This window comes from Dioscorea cayenensis, chromosome 15, assembly GCF_009730915.1.
Source record: "Dioscorea cayenensis subsp. rotundata cultivar TDr96_F1 chromosome 15, TDr96_F1_v2_PseudoChromosome.rev07_lg8_w22 25.fasta, whole genome shotgun sequence".
Lineage (NCBI taxonomy): Eukaryota > Viridiplantae > Streptophyta > Magnoliopsida > Dioscoreales > Dioscoreaceae > Dioscorea > Dioscorea cayenensis.
In genome coordinates this window covers 21891380-21910238 of record NC_052485.1, presented here as the reverse complement: position 1 = coordinate 21910238, position 18859 = coordinate 21891380, and the positions used below count along the sequence as shown (strand labels likewise).

Genomic DNA, 18859 nt, shown 5'->3' with positions numbered 1-18859 from the left:
TTAATATTTAAATAAAATGTTAATTTTTAAATCCGTTTCCTGCCCCTTTCAATTAGAAAGGATTATAAATTGATATTTTCTAATATTTAATAATATTTTAACAAAATATAATTTTTTTTCAATCCGAAATGGATATTTTCTAAGGTTTAATAATATTTAAATAAAATATTAATTTTAAATTCGTTTCTAGTCCCTTTCCATTAGAAACGGAAATCCGTTTCCAGTCCCTCTCAATTAGAAACGAATATTTTCTAATATTTAAATAAAATATTAATTTTTAAATCCGTTTCTAATCCCTTTCTATTAGAAACGGAATAGAAACGGATATTTTTAAATATTTAATAATATTTAAGTAAAATATTAATTTGTTAAATCCGTTTCTAGTCCTTTCTATTAGAAACGGATTAGAAACGAATATTTTCAAATATTTAATAATATTTGAATAAAATATTAATTTTTAAATCCGTTTCCAGTCCCTTTCTATTAGAAACGGATTAGAAACGGATATTTTCTAATATTTAATAATATTTGAATAAAATATTACTTTTTAAATCCATTTCTAGTTCTTTCTATTAGAAACGGATATTTTCTAATATTTTAATAATATTTAAATAAAATATTAATTTTTATACCCGTTTTTAGTCCTTTCTATTAGAAACGGAATAAAAACGGATAATTTTTAATATTATAATAAATCATATCTTAAATTGGTCGTTTGTAAGCCGTTGTTATTAAGATCATATTTAAAACGATTATTACTTCCGTTGCTAATTGGTTGCAATTACAAACGAAAGAAATTCTATTTTTAAATAGTAACTTTCTTGTAGTGTTTGTCCTTTAAAGTTGGTTCCTTTCCTTTCATTTATTTGGGGATGCTTATTGCCCCTAAGAAACTTGTGATGCATCATTTTAATAGTATGTTGGAGAAAAGTGAGAATTCTTGCTAATTGGAAAAAATCTAATATTAGTAGTGCTGGCAAAACTACTCTAATTAATTCATCTCTCCTTTCTATTCCTCTTTATTACCTCTCTGTCTATCCTGTACCTGATGGTATTTTGGATAAGATTTCTATTTGTGCTAGGAATTTTCTTTGATCTTCTAGTGGCAATCGAAGTGGCATGCACTTGGTTAATAGTCGGGATACTGCTCTTGATCGGTCTGAGAGAGGTCTCTCTATTAAAAATTTAAAAATCTCTAAAGTGGCTTTGATGGCGAGGCATGTTTCTAGTTTTTTGAATTTGCGTGACAATATTTGGGTGGATCTTGTTATTCAGAAGTATGGTAATTTCAATATTTGGAAGGATTGTATTCCGGCCAACTGTTCTTGGTTTTTTCAGGAGTTTATGCCGTACTACATTTTTTCTCAAACCTTTTATTTAGATCAAGGATGTTAATCCTAACTCTGTTTCGTTTCTTTATGATCCTTGGTGCTTTGAAATTCCTTTGGCCTTTAAACCAACTTTTCTAAACATGGATTTAGATTTTGATGATATTTCTGTTGCTAATTTTATTGTCGATATCCATTGGAATTTATTTGAGCTCAGATTGGTTTTTGGGGAGCATTTGAATTCTCCTGCTTTTAGATTTGGAACCATTAACCCAAATGCTACTATGCAATGGGTTTGGTTTCCCAAAACTTACAGAAATAAACTCTCCAATGTTGTTTACAAACATTTTATTGATTGTTCTAATGACTGTGAACCTCGGATGGGTTGGAAAATCTTGTGGTCTCTGAGGATTGCTCCCCGAGCCAGGCACTTTATCTGGCTGGTGTTCAAGGGCAAACTAAAGACTGCTGACCTCTTCATGCTTTGAACATTGGCCCTCAAGAATTTTGTACCTTCTATGGCCTTAATTATGAAACAGCTGAGCATATTTTTGAATCTTTGTCCTAAAACTCAAGCCATCTGGAACGATGTTAGCAATCTAGTTAGGAAAAATGTTTCGTTTCCTGATGGTTTTGTGTCGGGTTTATGGATTGAGGCTGATTACAGTGTTTATTCTAACTATGTCAAATCAGTTGTTGTGGCCATTGCCTGGCTAATTTGGAAGGCCCATTGTAATGCAGGTTTTAGGAATGAGATCCCCGATCTTGGCTTTATTCCTAGAAAGGCTTATGCCTTGGTCCAAGAATACTCTACTGCCTCAAATCATCAAAAAGGGAAGAATCATCCTTACTAATTTCTCTTATGTTGATGGTCCTTTTTTATTTACATCAGCATTCTGTTCCAGGGATCTTTCAATGGGTGGTGCTAGCATCTTTATTGCGAACTATAATTATAATGTTTTGTTGGCAGGGTGCAACCCTATTTTGATCAGCTTTGAAGTTGACGCCTGAGATTAAGGCGCTTTCATTGGGTCTGCAGTATGCAGCGTTGAATGGGATTCATGTCAAGCACTCCTTTATTACTTGTTCAGCTCTCCAAACTGCCCTGCAAGTAGACAACTTTGTGAATGACTGGAGAGCTGACACGGCTTTCTCCTGCCTCAAGCACCAACTCATGGAAAATGGTTCACCAAAAGTACATCTTATTCCCAAAAATGGTTTAGATTTACCTAGGTGGATTATGAATACCTTTCTTGTGAATGGTTTCATTTTGTAATTTCTGTTTTCTGTTTTTTCCTTAGTCTTGTTCAATTTTTTGCTGCATGCTCTGATTCTTCTATGTAGCCTGGTTTTTATTTTCATTAAAATATCTTTATGCTCCTTTTTATCAAAACAATCGAGAAAAAAATAAGGCACATTCACTTGGACATTATATCAAACACATTGCATGCACAACTCATATAACATAAAATCATATCCATCATCAAGTGATTTTTGGTGTTTTAATGCAACCATTTCCACCATTGAGGGACCACTACAACTAGTGGTGGAACCAGGATCCTTTGGTAGGGGAGTTAAAGGCAACAAGTAACCCAACTGCTAAGGAATTCAAGTGTATGGCTCTTTGTGTAGATATACTTTTATTATAAAAAACTGATGAAAACTAATTAAAGTTAATAAAAAAATTCCTATTTTTTATCTCTTGATTTCTGATTATGCGACTCAAATTGTTTTTATAATAGATCTTGATAAATTTGCTCTGTTCTCTGCATGCTTGTTTGTATATTTGTAGACCTGCCTTGCCAGCCAATTTTTCTCAGGCTTTCCCTTAAGAACTTCATGTTTATAAGAAAATCTTACTGATTTGAATGCCATACAAAATATTTCACTGAAGAAGATCACGTTGTACGACTAGTACATTGTGATGTTGGTAACAATTTCTGTGGGCCCCACACATTTTTTTTATTTATTTTATTAATTGTGCATGCATGGCAGTTAAGGAATTTTATTTATTTATCTTTATATTTTATTTAGGTTTCAAAACCCTAGCCATCGTCTATTCGTTTCTCCCATCATAGATCTTCGTTTGGATTAAGAAGAATGAGAGATTTAGTTTTTTTTCCTCTTCTCCTCTTTTTCTTTTGTTTTGGTGTGTGGTGCCGGCGACGAGGATGAAGATAGGTCTCTTCGTCAAGGGTTTTGTGTCTCTTATTTGAGGTAAGTTTCCCCTTCATTGGATCTTTGGTCAAGTTGTAGGTTTTTCATTGTTGTCTTTTTATGATTTGTTCAAGAGGCCAAGTTGTAGGTTTTCATTGTTGTCTTTTTATGATTTGTGTAAGATTTTGTTGTTATTATTATTATTATTATTATTATTATTATTATTATTATTATTATTATTTTACTTTAAATTTACCAGGTTTTTCTGTAATTCAAAAATACCCTCTAAAACATAGTTTTCCAATAACATCTAGTTCTGCATTAAATATGCAACTGTTGGTCTAATGGATTTGCAAAATTTTGTAAGACTTGCATGAGCTGTTTGCTAATTATAGATTTGGTGATATATCTGCAGATCAGTTGCATGTTATTAATTCATGTTGTTTAAAAATGGATTTCTTAATAATTGGCCAGCTTCTTTATCATTGATAATAGCTACCTAAGAAAACATCATTTCCTATATTTTAGAAGCCACACTTGATTCAAGGAGTTCAGTGTTTGGTGCTTAGTATTTAATTGCTACTTGTTTTTCCAATTAGATTGTCAACACCGTATTATGATGAGGATAATATCAATGATTTTGTCTTTATATGTCAGGAACTATTCTTGTACAATAGGTGCTTTGTGGCCAGAATGTTGATAATTTATGTATAGGATGATTACTAGTTGAAGTGTTGTGTGCTTTACTTAATATATATATATATATATATATATATATATATATATATATATATATATATATATTAAATTGATTTCAGGATTTAGATAATGTGCTTGTTTTGATTTCATAGGGAATAGTGGAGAAGTTCTATGTGTGAATAGTTAGCACACACAGATATATATATATATATATTGGATTGTTGGATGTTTTAAGTATTATGATAGTCAGTGTAGGAATTTGATCCACTGTGTATATCCTTGTGTATTTTTAGTATGTTTAGCGTCTTAATACCTTTGGGATGTGCTCTCAATTATAGGGTATTCTGTGGAAACCTAATTTCAGGGTGCTTGTAGTTTTGGTGTTAGCTAGTCAGGTAAGTACACTACATATAAATATATATATATATATATATATATATATATATGTATATGCAAATTTCTGATTTCCGATAAACATCGACGTAATTATTTAATTAACTTGGGTTTTACTGTGAAAATTATTCAAAGGCTTAGGTTCTGTATTTTGTTACTATGTTGACAATCTCTTTCATCATTTAGTAATATTTATTTATTTATTTTATTTGTTTTATGATATTCTGTTTAATTAGAGATTTTATGCCAACTCAACTCATTAGTGGTTAATTTAATCATTCTACGGATTCATGGTACCTTTTCTGAGTTATTTTATTTATTTAATTTATGATTATTTTATTATTTTTTTTGAAATGCTGGGTTCCGAATTAGTTTATCTATTTAATTTATGATTTCTTGGATTGTTTTGGATTTGCTGGAAAAGTGTATATATATATTGATCCTGATTAACTATATTTTGGAATTATATGGATTATTCAATTCTTTGATAATTTTTATAAATTGTCCTTGCAAGTTTAGATAATTGATTATTTTGATATAAAAAAAGGGATCATACGATTACACTATATTTTCTTAGTATTGGTTTTGACATTTTATTATGTTACGAACATGAACTATTTTGACATAAAAATTAGTTCCCAATTGACTATGCATTAACACTGTCACTGGGAGTTAAACACTGACCGTGTCGACAAGTACTTCTGACATAGAAACTATAGTTTCGCACCGTTCCGTCAGTGAAGAATAACGGCTTCTGATATTTTGTCTCGGGTCACCTAAATTTGTTTTGAATTATTTCCGATTTCTGGATTTCATTTTGATATTTATTCAGTTATGTTACATTTTGTATGTTTTTAGAAATTATTGAATTTTTTTTTGTGATCCCGTTATTTTTAGTGGTTCCTTACTGGCCTCCCAAGCTCATTAAGTTGTTCTCATTCTCTTTCAAATCAGGAGTAGAGTTGAGTGGTGGACAACTTAGCGGGGTCATTGAGCAAATCACAGTCTAGTGGTTGCCAAGTTAATAAACCCTCTTTTTGTTGTGGGCTGAACTTTCATTGTTTTATTTAATAGTTATGTCGGTGTTATGTGTTTTTTTTATATTCCGAGCATTGTAGTTTCCTTTGCTTTTAAAGTTTATTGTCCTTGCAGTCAGATGTTGTTCTGCCTAGTGTGAGACAAGTTTTGAGGCCTTGCATGACTACTTGGTTATGGCCTTGTAGGTATGCAGCTATTTGTCAACACTTCGGGTTCGGGGTGTGATAATTTCTAAACAATGCTATATTCTTATGACAATATATCTGTTGATGCTTGTTTGAAATTTAACAGGGCGACATGGTTAAGCATTGGTTGCTTGTGCCTGTTTTTAAGGTCCAAATAAAGGCTTGTCTTTTCTCAGACAATGATGATTTTGATGATAAATTAATCGTGATTCTACTTGATTAAGCATTGGTTGCTTCTGCTTTTTGTTTTGTCATTTCTTTATTTTGTTCTCCTTGTCTACATCTTGATGTTTGTTATTGTCAGTATGTTTTGTTCATTGATCCAACAGTGTCTTATCTTCTTCAAGAAGTAGAGGTTGTTATACTACAATTTGGATTTCTGGACCACGATATGATGCTCTGCTGCCTTCTTTTGCAGCATAATCAAGCTTGATGTAGATTGATTGCAATTTCAGACTGCATCAATGCGACAACTCTCTACCTTGCTATGGACCTTCTTATTTACATATTTTCCACTTGCATTGCATTTCAGCATTATTTGTGATAAGCTTTGCGGTTTACTTATAATGCTCAATACCTATTAGAAACTGATGTCTTCATTATTGTTTATTGATTTTACTTCCATGAAGTCTACCATGCGTATATAATGTAAATAATGCACCCAAATGTACATCTTGGTCTTGAAGAAAATGTACCTTATATTTTTCGCCAGCTTCAGACTCTCCTACTTCTTCTTAGTTTTATTTTCACTGTTACTTGTCTTTCTCATCCCTGATGAGGAAATCAGTTTCCTTCTTCTTTAGATTGTCTTGTTTGTTGTTGCCACTATGTACTTTGTTTTCCCCAGTTTCTCTTTTCTTTAATAAATTTGTGGTTTATCCACTTTATTCAAAAACATTGCATGACAACACTTCACCAAACATAAAGCTATTATAATAAAAGAACAAAGTTATTTCGAGATGCAAACTTTGATAGCACTGCAACCCTTTGGTCTTCAGACTCACTACATGTCAAGCTCGAATGCAGAAACGGGGAAAGCTATCTGAAAGACCAAGGATCCTCAATGTATATCTCAACTTCAGAGAGCCAAAGCATGTGTTCTTTGGTCTTCACTCCAGTCATCTTCTTCATCTTCCCATTCTCCACATATGTCTTCACCTCAGGAGCATATGACACTGCCCTTTAGATTTTTTTGAATGCATGGTCCTTCTTCTTCTTTTGAATCAACCAGACAAACCCTGTGTCATGGTCGAATTTGTTGGTTGTAATCCTGACTGGATCACATATATGTATGTATCTTTAACTAAGTATGTATTAGCAGGTTATTGTGTCACGTGGGACTGTCCAGCTGCAGTGCGTCAGCTGAGCTAGCGGTGATTCCGGACTGAAAAGGCGTGTTTGATTGGCATTTATTGCCTTGTTTTTCAGCATCTTTGTTATTTTATTTTTCTTTGTTTTCGTGTTCCTTTATAGTATTGAGTATATGTATGTTTTTTTTCAATGAATTATGTTGAGTTGTTTTGTGAGCATATTTCTCTCTTTCGATTCTTCTCTGTGTGATCGAAACTGTGAGGAAGAAGAACAGTGAGTGTCTTCCAGCTCCAGGGGAGGCTTCCATCAGAATTCAAACTCTTCTATGTCATCCAGTGGAAACAAACCATTTGGAAGGCCAATCTCTTCGAGCAGTTGAATGGATTTCTTCTTGCAGAGAGCATCACCATTGTATATCTCAGCACTGCTGCGGTAGCTCTGGATCATCTGTGATGCCATTGTGTGAGTTTTTATATGAAGTGATTCCTGAGAGCTGATAGAAGCAAGCAAATGAGAGAGGTTTTGGAGAATGGGCGCCTTGGGTGCTAATGGAATGGAAATATTTATAGATACATAAGGTTACTGATGAGATGAGGCACATAAAAGACTTTGACCCAATACTCCTTTGCAATAAGGTGTTGTATGGAATCAATGGAAAATGTCAACGGAGACCGGCTTTAAAACAAGTGCATTGATTTATTTAGTATCAAATGGAATTGCAGCTTTTTGGACATTGTCAAAACGGGCAGAGTTTCTTGACAAGTCTTTCTGTTTTTAATCCATCAATGTTGTCTCAGACTCACATACTAATTACTAGCTACTTCATTGTTTTCCCAGGAAATAAGTGATAGTATGATATCAGCTAAGCTTTACTGACTCAATCTTCAGCTGCAGCTCCAAGGCTTTGCAGTTTGCACAATGCCAACCTCATGGAGAAGTGCCAAGATTGTGGACCCCACCAGCACACCCATTTTTTTTTTCATTCTTCATTAATATACCGTGAGCAATTTTTCTATTTTCTCCTTCACCTTTCACTTTCTCCCACCTAAAGCCCATGCTTCCCCTCGCCACATGCCACACCACACCGGCTCATCAGAACTTTGGGGCATCAAGGCTTGTTTTGTTCAGGCTGAATTTGCTACATCTAGCCATGTAAGGTTTTTTGTTTGGTGGATTCTTCTTGTTCCTGTAGTTTAGGTTACTAAGCTTGTGGGTATTATGATGTTGATACTAGTTTCTTGTTATTAGCCCAGTTTGTTAGTTCCTGTTTGCTTAACTAGTAAGAGATGTTGGTTTGTATTGATAGCATGAGCATGCCTTTTATTTGCCAAGTTGTCTAATTGTTTAGTTTTTTATTTATACCCACAAATTATTTGTTGATATGCCAATGCCTTTGAAACTTGTTTTTTTTTTTTTGCTTGACTAAATGATTTTGTGGAAAAAGATGAGACAATGGATGGTCGTTGTAAAAAAAGATGAGGTGTCATGGTGAAAAATGAGGGGATGGTTGTTGTAATTGAGGAGGGCAGAGAAAAAAGTGGGAAAAAGAAACTTGATTTTTGGATTCGAATTTGCGTCTAAATCTGAAATTTAAGTTCTTTTAATTATGTTTTTATTGATTTTTTTAATAATTTATCAATATTTTATTTATAAAAAAACCACTCCAACTAAAATAGTAACAATTTGGACTTGATTTAACCCGTCTTAAAAGTGCAGCCACTCAATGTGAGAAAAATACAGAGACTGTTTTTGCAATTAAATTTTTTTCATTTTTTTAATTTATTTATCAATTTATATATATATATATATATATATATATATATATATAAAAAGAGAGAGAGAGAGAATGAAGTCGTAATTAAGATTGAAAACTCTGTTCAAACTAATGCACTACTTTTCTCCGTCAAAAGTCAAGTTCTTTATTTTGCTTTTTCTCAGGGGAATTCATGTTATCGTTCTTTGTTTCTCTCTCTCTTTCTTGTGTAAGTGACATGAATACCAATCCATTTGTTCGTCAAGTTACTTGAAGACTAGTAGTCTGATAAGTTCCATGGTAATGGCACAGTTAGTTACCCGCCTTCTCTTCCTCTTGGTTATCTTCCATTATTCCATCGCAGCCGATGGTACAACAAGCTACGACCAGCAGGACAGAAAACAGTAGTATGGGTTGCCAACCGCCGCAGTCCAGTATCAGGCACCAATGGAAGCTTGGAACTGAATGGCAATGGAACTCTCACCATCAACTCCATGATTTTCTTGCCCATGCCCACGGTGACCCTTACTAATCCGGTGGCACAGATCTTAGATGACGGCAACCTTGTTATCAGAGTAGCCAACAGCAGCGAGTTTGCTTGGCAGAGCTTTGACTACCGGACAGACACCCATCTGTCAGGCATGAAGCTTGGATGGGACTTGAGAACTGGTCTTAACCGCAATCTAACCTCTTGGCTGAGCTACGACGATCCATCTCCAGGGCGCTACGTCCTATCCATGGACCATGAAGGGATTCCTCAATTAATTTTATGGTCTGGTTTGGCTAAAATGTGGCGCTCTGGGCCATGGAATGGCACCACTTTCAGTAACGTAGGAGAAAGCCCCAGTGACTTCTGCGCGAATTTTGTTAGCAACAAAGACGAGGTTTACTAAAGGTATGACACAACAGGCACAAAGACACTGACTCGGGTGGTAGTGGACCAGTCCGGCATGGCGAGACAATTATTTGTGTGGATGGAGAGCGTTGGCATGTGGAATAACTTCTTCTACTACCCCAAGAGCGAGTGCGAGATGTACTCAAAATGCGGGCGTTACAGCGTGTTAGATGTTGATAAGAATAGGCATACTTTCATTAAGGCAAGAGGCCAATAAATAGATACAATGTGTATAAATACAGAAGTAGTTAGTATGTATAAACAGTAAGATACAAAGTATAGTATAAGTATATAGTAGTCCTCTAACAAGTATAGTATAAGTATATACTAGTCCTCTAACACCCTCCCTCAAACTCACGGTGGATCATAAACTGAGAGTTTGTCAACCGTAAACCGAAATCGAGAAAGCAAGATGTGTCTTTAGTGAAAAGATCGATAGTCGATAGGCGGAGGCAACATACGGAAGAAGAATAGTACCAGCATGGTAATGATGACGAACAAAATGTAGAGCAACCTCAAGATGTTTGGTGCGTTCATGAAATACTGGGATTGGCGAGCAATTTTGATGGCACTCGATTGTCACGATGAGATAGGAGTGGGAGTAGATAAAAGAGACACCAAAAATCCACCAAAAATATAACGCAACCAAATAATCTCCTTGGCAGTGGAGGACATAGCACCATACTCGGCCCTCGGCAGAGAAAGAGCAATCGTGGATTGTTTCTTGCTTTTCCAAGAGATAAGGGAATCTCCAAGGAAAATGCGAAAACCGATGGTAGATTTGCGATCGAGAGAATCACCGCCTAATCGACGATTACAGAGGGCACGCAGACTCAAACGATGATGTGGCCGAGAAAAATAAAGATCTAGTAAGAGTGCCACGGAGGTAACGAAGAACCCGCAGTCGCAAGATAATGAGTAGAGCGAGGAGCACTCACAAACCCGGGATCGAGAACACGAACTGCATAAGCAATATCGGGTCGAGTGATGGTCAAGTAGACGAGAGCACCAACAAGAGCCCGATAACGAGTGGGATCAATCAAAAGCTCACCATCAGAAGAGGAGAGACGGTGATGTAATTCAATGGGAGTGGAAGCAGTGCGAATATCGGTGATGTCAGCTCGTCGAAAAATGTCAGAAATATATTTCTGCTGAGATAACAAATAACCGCGACGAGAATAAGCAATCTCAAGACCTAGAAAGTAATGAAGGGGACCAAGATCTTTCATCTGAAACTCGATTGTGTAAACTCAGCTTTCGTAGAAATAATAGTCCCGGCATCATCACCAGAAATAACCATATCGTCAACATATAAAAGAAGAATAGTGAGACCACGAGGAGTCTGACGAGTGAAGAGAGCGTAATCATGAGAGCTCTCTGAGAAACCAAGAGCAAGAATCACACTGCGAAAACGCTCAAACCAGGCGCGAGGGGCCTGTTTGAGTCCATAAATAGCTCGACGAAGATGACACACATGCTGAGGAGGATGAGAGAAACCAGGAGGAGGAGTCATATAAACCTCCTCAGAAAGATCTCCATGTAAGAAAGCATTGGTCACATCTAACTGATAGAGCGGCCACTGACGTGCTGCAGCAACAGCAAGAAGAAGACGAACAGTAGTCAACTTGGCTACAGGAGCAAAGGTCTCCTCATAATCAATGCCATACTCTTGAGTAAAGCCACGAGCAACAAGACGAGCCTTATAGCGCTCAATAGTGCCATCAGCGCGGGTCTTAATCCTATAGATCCACCGACAACTGATGGGAGTAACATCGGAAGGAAGAGGAACGAGATCCCAGGTATGCATACGCTCAAGAGCCCCAAGTTCCTCTGTCATAGCCTGCTGCCAATGGGGATGTTGGGCGGCCTCACGATATGACTGTGGCTCATGATAAGTGTGAACGGCAGCAAGAAAAGTCTGAAAATGTGGAGAGTAAGTAGAAGAAAGAGAAAGAGCATACCGAGCTGGAGGACGACGAACACGGTCTGGGTAACGACGAGGGATAGCAGGAGCATCTTCAGGGGAGGTGGGACTGGAGGAGGAAACGGGAGAATCACCTGAAGTATCAACATTTGCTGGGAGTTGGGTAGAAGAAGGAGGAGAAATGCTAGAAGACATGGTGGGTGAAGTTGTGGAGGCGGCAGGAATGTCAGAGAAGTCGGGTAGAATAACTAAAGGTTTGGGAGTAGGAAAAGAAGAGGAAGTCCTAAGAAAGGAAAGATCTGGAGGAGGAGAAGTAAAGAAAGTGGTATCTTCAAGAAAGGTAACATGACGAGAAATACGAAGACGACGAGAGGTAGGATCATAGCAGCGATAACCCTTGTGTTCAGAGCTGTATCCAAGAAAAAAATGCACAGCACAGAACGCGGAGAGAGCTTAGTTCGCTCGATGGAAGGCAGGGAGCACAAAGCAAACACAACCAAAAGGTGCGAAGATGACCATAAGATGGGGAACAAGAGAACAACCGCTCATAAGGAGTAACACCAGAAAGAGTGGAGGAAGGTGTTCTATTAATAAGATAGATGGATGTAAGAATAGCTTCACCCCAAAAATTGTTGAGGAACAGAGGAGGCGAAAAAGAAGGGCACGAGTAGTCTCAAGTATATGGCGATGCTTTACGCCAAGAACACCATTCCGAGCAGGTGTGTAAGGACAGGATCAGCGAGAAAGGGTGCCATGAGAGGAAAGTAAGGCACGGAAAGATGTAGAGAGATACTCTTGAGCTCCATCGGCTGAAGAACCTTGATTCGTTTATCGAATTGAGTTTGAACCATTTGTGTGAATTGAGAATAAATGGTGTAGACTTCAAAACGAGATCGCATTAGGTAGAGCCAGGTATATCTAGAAAAGTCATCAATGAAGCTTATGTAATAAGAGAATCCAGCGAGAGAAGAGGAAGGAGCAGGGACCCCCAAACATCGAATGTACTAGATCAAAAAGTGGAGTTGGAAAAGGAGTCACTAGATGTAAAAGGAAGAGCCGAATGTTTAGCAAACTTACAACCCATACAAGAAGATAATGAGCCAGAAGAGACAGAACCAAGATACCCTGAACTAGTTAATAGTTTCAAAGTGAGCATTAGATACATGTCCCTAATCGAGCATGCCAACGATCTAATGAACAAACGAAGCAACAGAGAGGGGTGAGTACATATGGAAGGAGAAGTAGATGCAGGTAGATGGATAGACTCAAGGTGATAAAGCCCGCCAACTCTACGCCCGATCCCAATCCTCTGACCTGTAAGATGGTCCCGCATGTACAGTGCGTAAGAAGAGAAGGTAACAGCAAACCATGATCCGTAAGTCGATCGATGTAAATAAGATTTAAAGCTAAAACCAGGGAACATGGTGAATCGAGGGAATAGAAAATGAAGAAGATCGAAGATGACCGGATCGCGTGGATGTGAAGAAGACTTCCGTCAGCAGTACGAACACTAGAAACTGGGTGAGTACTAGAATGATGAACTAAGGTAGTAGCATCCGCAGATCATATGGTGAGTAGCACCCGTAGTCTAAAAATCCATGAGGAGGAAGACATACCAGAGGCAGCAGACATAACAGAGGAAGAACTGGATTGCATGGCATGTAGTTGCTCTGTAAGCTTAGCAACCTGAGAAGCAATATCCCCAGAAGAATCAGGAGTCAAGGCCTCGACAGTAGCAGCATGAGGTGAAGAAGGAACTCCAAAAGACCGTTGAGGTGGACGATGCTGTGGATGATGCCGCTGTTGCTGAAGCTTTGGACATTGAGTCTTTGTATGACCTTGTCGCTTGCAGTAACGGCAAAAAGGAGAGGATCCGGGGAGAGGACAATGGTGCATCGGGAGTAGAGGTCCGAGAAGAGCGCCAAGATGTCACGCCCAAGACCCATGATCTGTAGAGCCAGGACGAGATGATGAGAGTGCATGTAGCCTCGTTTCTCGGCCCATAACACTGCACACAACATCATCAAAGGAGGGAATTGGGTCTCGATTAAGTAATTGGCTGCGAACAGGCTCATAGTCAGGACGGAGACGCATCAGAAACTCAAAGGTCCGCCGTGTTCGGCGAGATCGAATCGCGAGCCTTACAACACTTGCATCGCCAAACAAGTGGAAGGCTCTAAAGAGTCAAGTTGTCTCCACAATGATCGCAATTCAGTAACATATTCCCGTACAGAGCGCTCCCGTTGCTGAACATAGGTGAGATCCGTCAAAAATAGCATCATCGGGCGAGCGTAGTCGGATCGCTCAAACATGTGACGCAGATGGGTCCACATAGCTAGGCCAGTCGGAAGATGCCCAATTTCCATGCGAATATCAACCTCGCATGACTGACAGATGATAGACATTGTGCGATGATCAGCAGTAACCCATGAAGCAAATGTACTGTCAGTCTCTTTAGGAGGGGGAGAGGTATCATCCACATGTCCAAATAACTCGTATCCAAGTAGAATGATACGTAGAGTAGTGTACCATTCTTTATAATTGGAGCCATTTAATTTGACATCCACCTGACTAAGAAAATTCTGAGTAGTAGAAGCCATGTGGGCGTTTTTTAATAAACAACTATTAGTGAAATAACATCACATGAATGAGATAACATCACGTGCAAAAATAAATAAATAAAAAAAATAACATCACATGCATGCTTGTCTCCCATCATGTTTGGTCGGCCCAATTAGTGGAATGTCACCATCTAGTGAATAGGAACATCCACTATCATCACATGCAAACAATGAATGCCATTAAGCTTGTTGACCAAATGAAGAAAGTTGCGATCATGCTGGCCAGCGGAAGGGACGATCGGCTTGTACGTGGATCTCAGTGGAAGCCTCACCGATGAAGACTCTCTGATGTCCGAACCACGGTCCTTGATGAACAGTAGGGATGGCCGGGCTGCACAAGAGAAACTGAAGACGGGAAGAGTAAGGATGGTCGTCTGCAGCTTGTATGATGACGATGATGAGAAGGTACACGAGGACCGAGCAAGGAGCTGAAGAACTTGGCGGCGGTGGTCGGGATCAGGACGATGGCTCACAAGGCGTCAACGGCGGCAGGTGGTGGATGATCAACGAGGAAGTGAGGATCGCTGGCCGATCGGCGTTGGCGAGCCAAACTCGGAAGAGATCCGGCCGAGGAGAAGAAACCAGAGAATGATGAGAACAAATCAGACTCTCAAAAGTCCAGCGAAGTGGACTCCGACCTGGCGGAAAAAAAAAATCACCCAAAGAACATCTCTGATACCATGTTAGATGTTGATAAGAATGGGCATACTTTCATTAAGGCAAGAGGCCAATAAATAGATACAATGTGTATAAATACAGAAGTAGTTAGTATGTATAAACAGTAAGATTCAAAGTATAGTATAAGTATATAGTAGTCCTCTAACAAGTATAGTATAAGTATATACTAGTCCTCTAACACAGCGTGTGCGACATCAATATCTGGCCCACATGCAGCTGCTTGCAAGGGTTCAAGCCAAAGTCTCCGCAGGAGTGGGTTCTCAGGGATGCCTCGTCCGGTTGTGAGCGCCTCACGGAGCTCGACTGCAAGAATATGACCGACAGGTTCATGACTATCACCCTTGCAGCGCTGCCAGAAACGTCAAACGCCATCCTATACGCAAACATCAGCATGAATGAATGCAGCACAAAGTGTTTACGAATTGCTCGTGTACAGCCTATGCCACAACAAACATCAGTGGTGCAGGACTCGGATGCGTTATTTTGGTGACGGAGCTCATCGACCTTAGAATGTCCTATCATCCTACACAGGATGTCTTTGTCCGGCTTGCCGCTGATGATCTAGGTAAGCTCCCTGACCAACTAAGTAGCTGCTAATATTGTGCTAGTCCACTGTTAAACTTGAGTTAGAATACCGCAGAGATCATCTGATAGTATGCGAATGAAAATTTTAATTGCTAAATTTAAGCTTAGCTCTAATGTCAATATTACATATTTGTGGCCTGTGGGTTACAACTGTTGAGGATTTCGTCTTGACGAGTGAGGAAAACAATGGTGTTTGATGAAATGCCCAGTGAAAACCAAGGTGTTTGTGGAAATGCCTAAGTGTATGCTTGCTGGGTTTTCTCTGGTCAATGCACAAAGAAAGAAAGGAGACTTTGAAAATAGCTTGACCAACCAACCAGCATCCTCCACTTACTAATATTATATACCAAAAAGTATTACAGACAGGGGAACACAAACACACTCAACCATTGGTTAGAGCCACCCCTTAAAACCTCATTGGTCACACTTTACCTTAAACTACTCTAGCATTGGCTGGGTACAACTACAAACTACTATTGAGTCAAATATAAAACTCTTTACTCTCAAAACAAACATTCAACTTAACTAACTTAGTTATAGAGAAACTAATCCCAGCTTCTCAAGTACGCAGGTCACACCATCCCGGCTTGGTACAGTGCCATGCTTGTACGTACAGTATCATCTTCCATTTCCAATTTTCCACCACTCCATCACATACAGCACCATGCATTCAAAAAGCTTCACCCATACTTTGAGCTTACTAACCTTGCATCTTCATGCCTTCAGTCAACAACCCATCTTCAATCACATCCTCAACAACAACTGGCCGGCGTTTTTGACCATTTCTTTCCATAAAAATTGGATCTATACGAAGAATCTGACGAGTGAAATTGGAGAATTTAGAATGCTTGTTTGGATTTGCTAATCATTTTCCGCAATAATTATCACTTAATTTAATTTTATTATAAAAATAAATAAATCATATTATCATTAAATAATTACAATGAAATAAACAGTTAGTGACTCGAATTTTTCTTTGATAAACATTATGTCTTTTCAGAATTTACTTGTGCTTTATGATATAACTCTTGAATAATATTTTCCTAAACCACATTTTTGGAAAACATCAATTTTTCTTGCTCTCATTGTTCTCAATCGCAAACAATAATTTCTTATATGAAAATAGCAATGCATTTGATTATGTTCCAATGATTCAACAGCCTCAATCTCAACCAAGTCTAGTAAGAAAAGTCAATCCAAATCAGTGGTTTTGATCATAGTTTTTTCAATGGTGGCATTGATAATTCCATTAATATACTTCTGTTCATGGGGAAAGAAGAAGATGATACACAAAGGTATGTAAACTTATTATATTCTCCTAGAAATTAAATCAAATGGCATTATTGTAAGATTTATATATATATATATATATATATATATATGTATATTCATCTCTTCATTAAGCTATCCTAATAATATTAAGCTTTTGTTTTTTATAATCAATTTGAGAAAGACGTTAGTGGAAATGGTGAGTTTGAACTAGCGCAACTTCAATGGAGTACTCTAATGGAGGCTACGCACAACTTTGCTAAGGCAAGCATTCTTGGAAAAGGTAGTTTTGGCCTTGTTTATAAGGTAATCCATGTATATATAGATCAGATTAAATGATTTAGTATATAAGACCTTGTGATTAAAACATTAACTGCCTATAGGTGAAGTTGGCTGAGGGACATGAAATAGCGGTTAAGAGACTCTCACAGAATTCAACACAAGGCATTGATAAGTTTGAAAATGAAGTTACTTTTATTGCAAAGCTTCAACATCGTAACCTTGTGCGGCTTTTAGGGTACTGCATTAAAGGAGATGAAAAGATTCTTGTCTACGAGTACATGCCCAATCGAAGCTTGGATGGATTTCTATTTGGTTTTGGAAAAATTATTTGGTTAGCTTTAATTTGCTTCTCTTGAAATATACATATTCTTGATTATAATAGCCATAGGTTTGCATCTGTTGATTTTGCTTGCTCTTAATTAGACAAAGAAAAAAGAGAACATTTGGAATGGCAAACACGCTTCCACATTATTGAAGGTATTGCCCGAGGTCTTTTATATCTTCACCAAGACTCGAGATTAAGAATCATACATAGGGATCTCAAAGCAAGTAACATCCTTTTAGACATTGAAATGAATCCTAAAATCTCAGACTTTGGTTTAGCCAGAATTTTTGAAGATCGTGAAACAATGATCAAGACAAGAAAAGTAGTTGGCACATAGTAAGTCCACTTTCACAATTTGTATATTATCTTATATTAAACAAATTTTCTATATATATCAATGATTATAAATGACAACAATGCAGTGTATATATGGCCCCATAGTATGCATTGGATGGAGTTTTCTCAATGAAGTCAGATGTGTTTAGCTTTGGGGTAGTAATCTTGGAAATCATAAGTAGCAAAAGAAATAGAGTTTCCCTCTCAAATACACACCTTTACCTTCTTGGGAAAGTAAGTAGTGCAATATATGTATATATATTTAACTATTTATTTTAATATATTCAATTTTAACCACTATTTCCTAGAAAAAAAAGGATTATCATTGTGACTAATAATTAAGCAATCATTGCAGGCTTGGAGATTATGGAATGACGGGAAAGTTTTGGATTTATTAGATCCATTAATCGGTATCTCATTTTCAGTGACTCAAGTTATGAGATGCATAAATATAGGTCTCTTGTGTGTTCAAGAAAAGCCGGAGGATAGGCCAATCATGTCATCAGTAGTTATCATGCTAGGCAACAATGATGCCCTATTACCAAAGCCTAAAGAACCGGGTTTTAAAGCTATATTTACCAGTAAACATGATACAGTTTTAAATCAGAATGACTTGCATACTTTTAATGATATCACACTCACAGATCAAAAAGGTAAATAGCATCATTAAGAAATTCCAAATATCCATCTTTATTGTATTAATTTAATTGTTTATACAATATTAGCATCATTACATCTTGTACTCTTGGAGATTTCTTTCTCATTTGCTATATGAAAACGAGTAATCACTTCTATACATTTATGCACATTTATAACATGCATATTTGTTTATATATATATATATATATATATATATATATATATATATATATATATATATATATAATTTTCCTAACAACATAGTTCTATTGGTTTACACACGTACCCCCATAAATAAAAGCGAATTCAAAATTATTATATATTTTCATCTTTATATTTTCTTGTTTTTTGTAAGATGAATGAAAAGAAACATAGTTGAGGAGAGGAAAGAAAGATTCAACGGAAGAACCGAGAATGAGCCTCCTGAGTGACCTCTGGGCC

General features: G+C 37.2%; 1 protein-coding gene and 1 pseudogene across 1 annotated transcript; both read left to right on the top strand.

Moving 5' to 3' along the window:
• Nucleotides 1-9054: 9054 nt before the first annotated feature.
• Nucleotides 9055-9757, top strand: LOC120277801 (S-locus-specific glycoprotein S6-like). Its single transcript, XM_039284638.1, has one exon. It carries the CDS (start codon nucleotides 9359-9361, stop codon nucleotides 9755-9757), a length of 399 nt encoding a protein of 132 aa, XP_039140572.1. The 5' UTR covers nucleotides 9055-9358.
• A 5735-nt stretch (nucleotides 9758-15492) lies between these two features.
• On the top strand, nucleotides 15493-18440 carry LOC120277799 (annotated as a pseudogene).
• The last annotated feature ends 419 nt before the right edge of the window (nucleotides 18441-18859 follow it).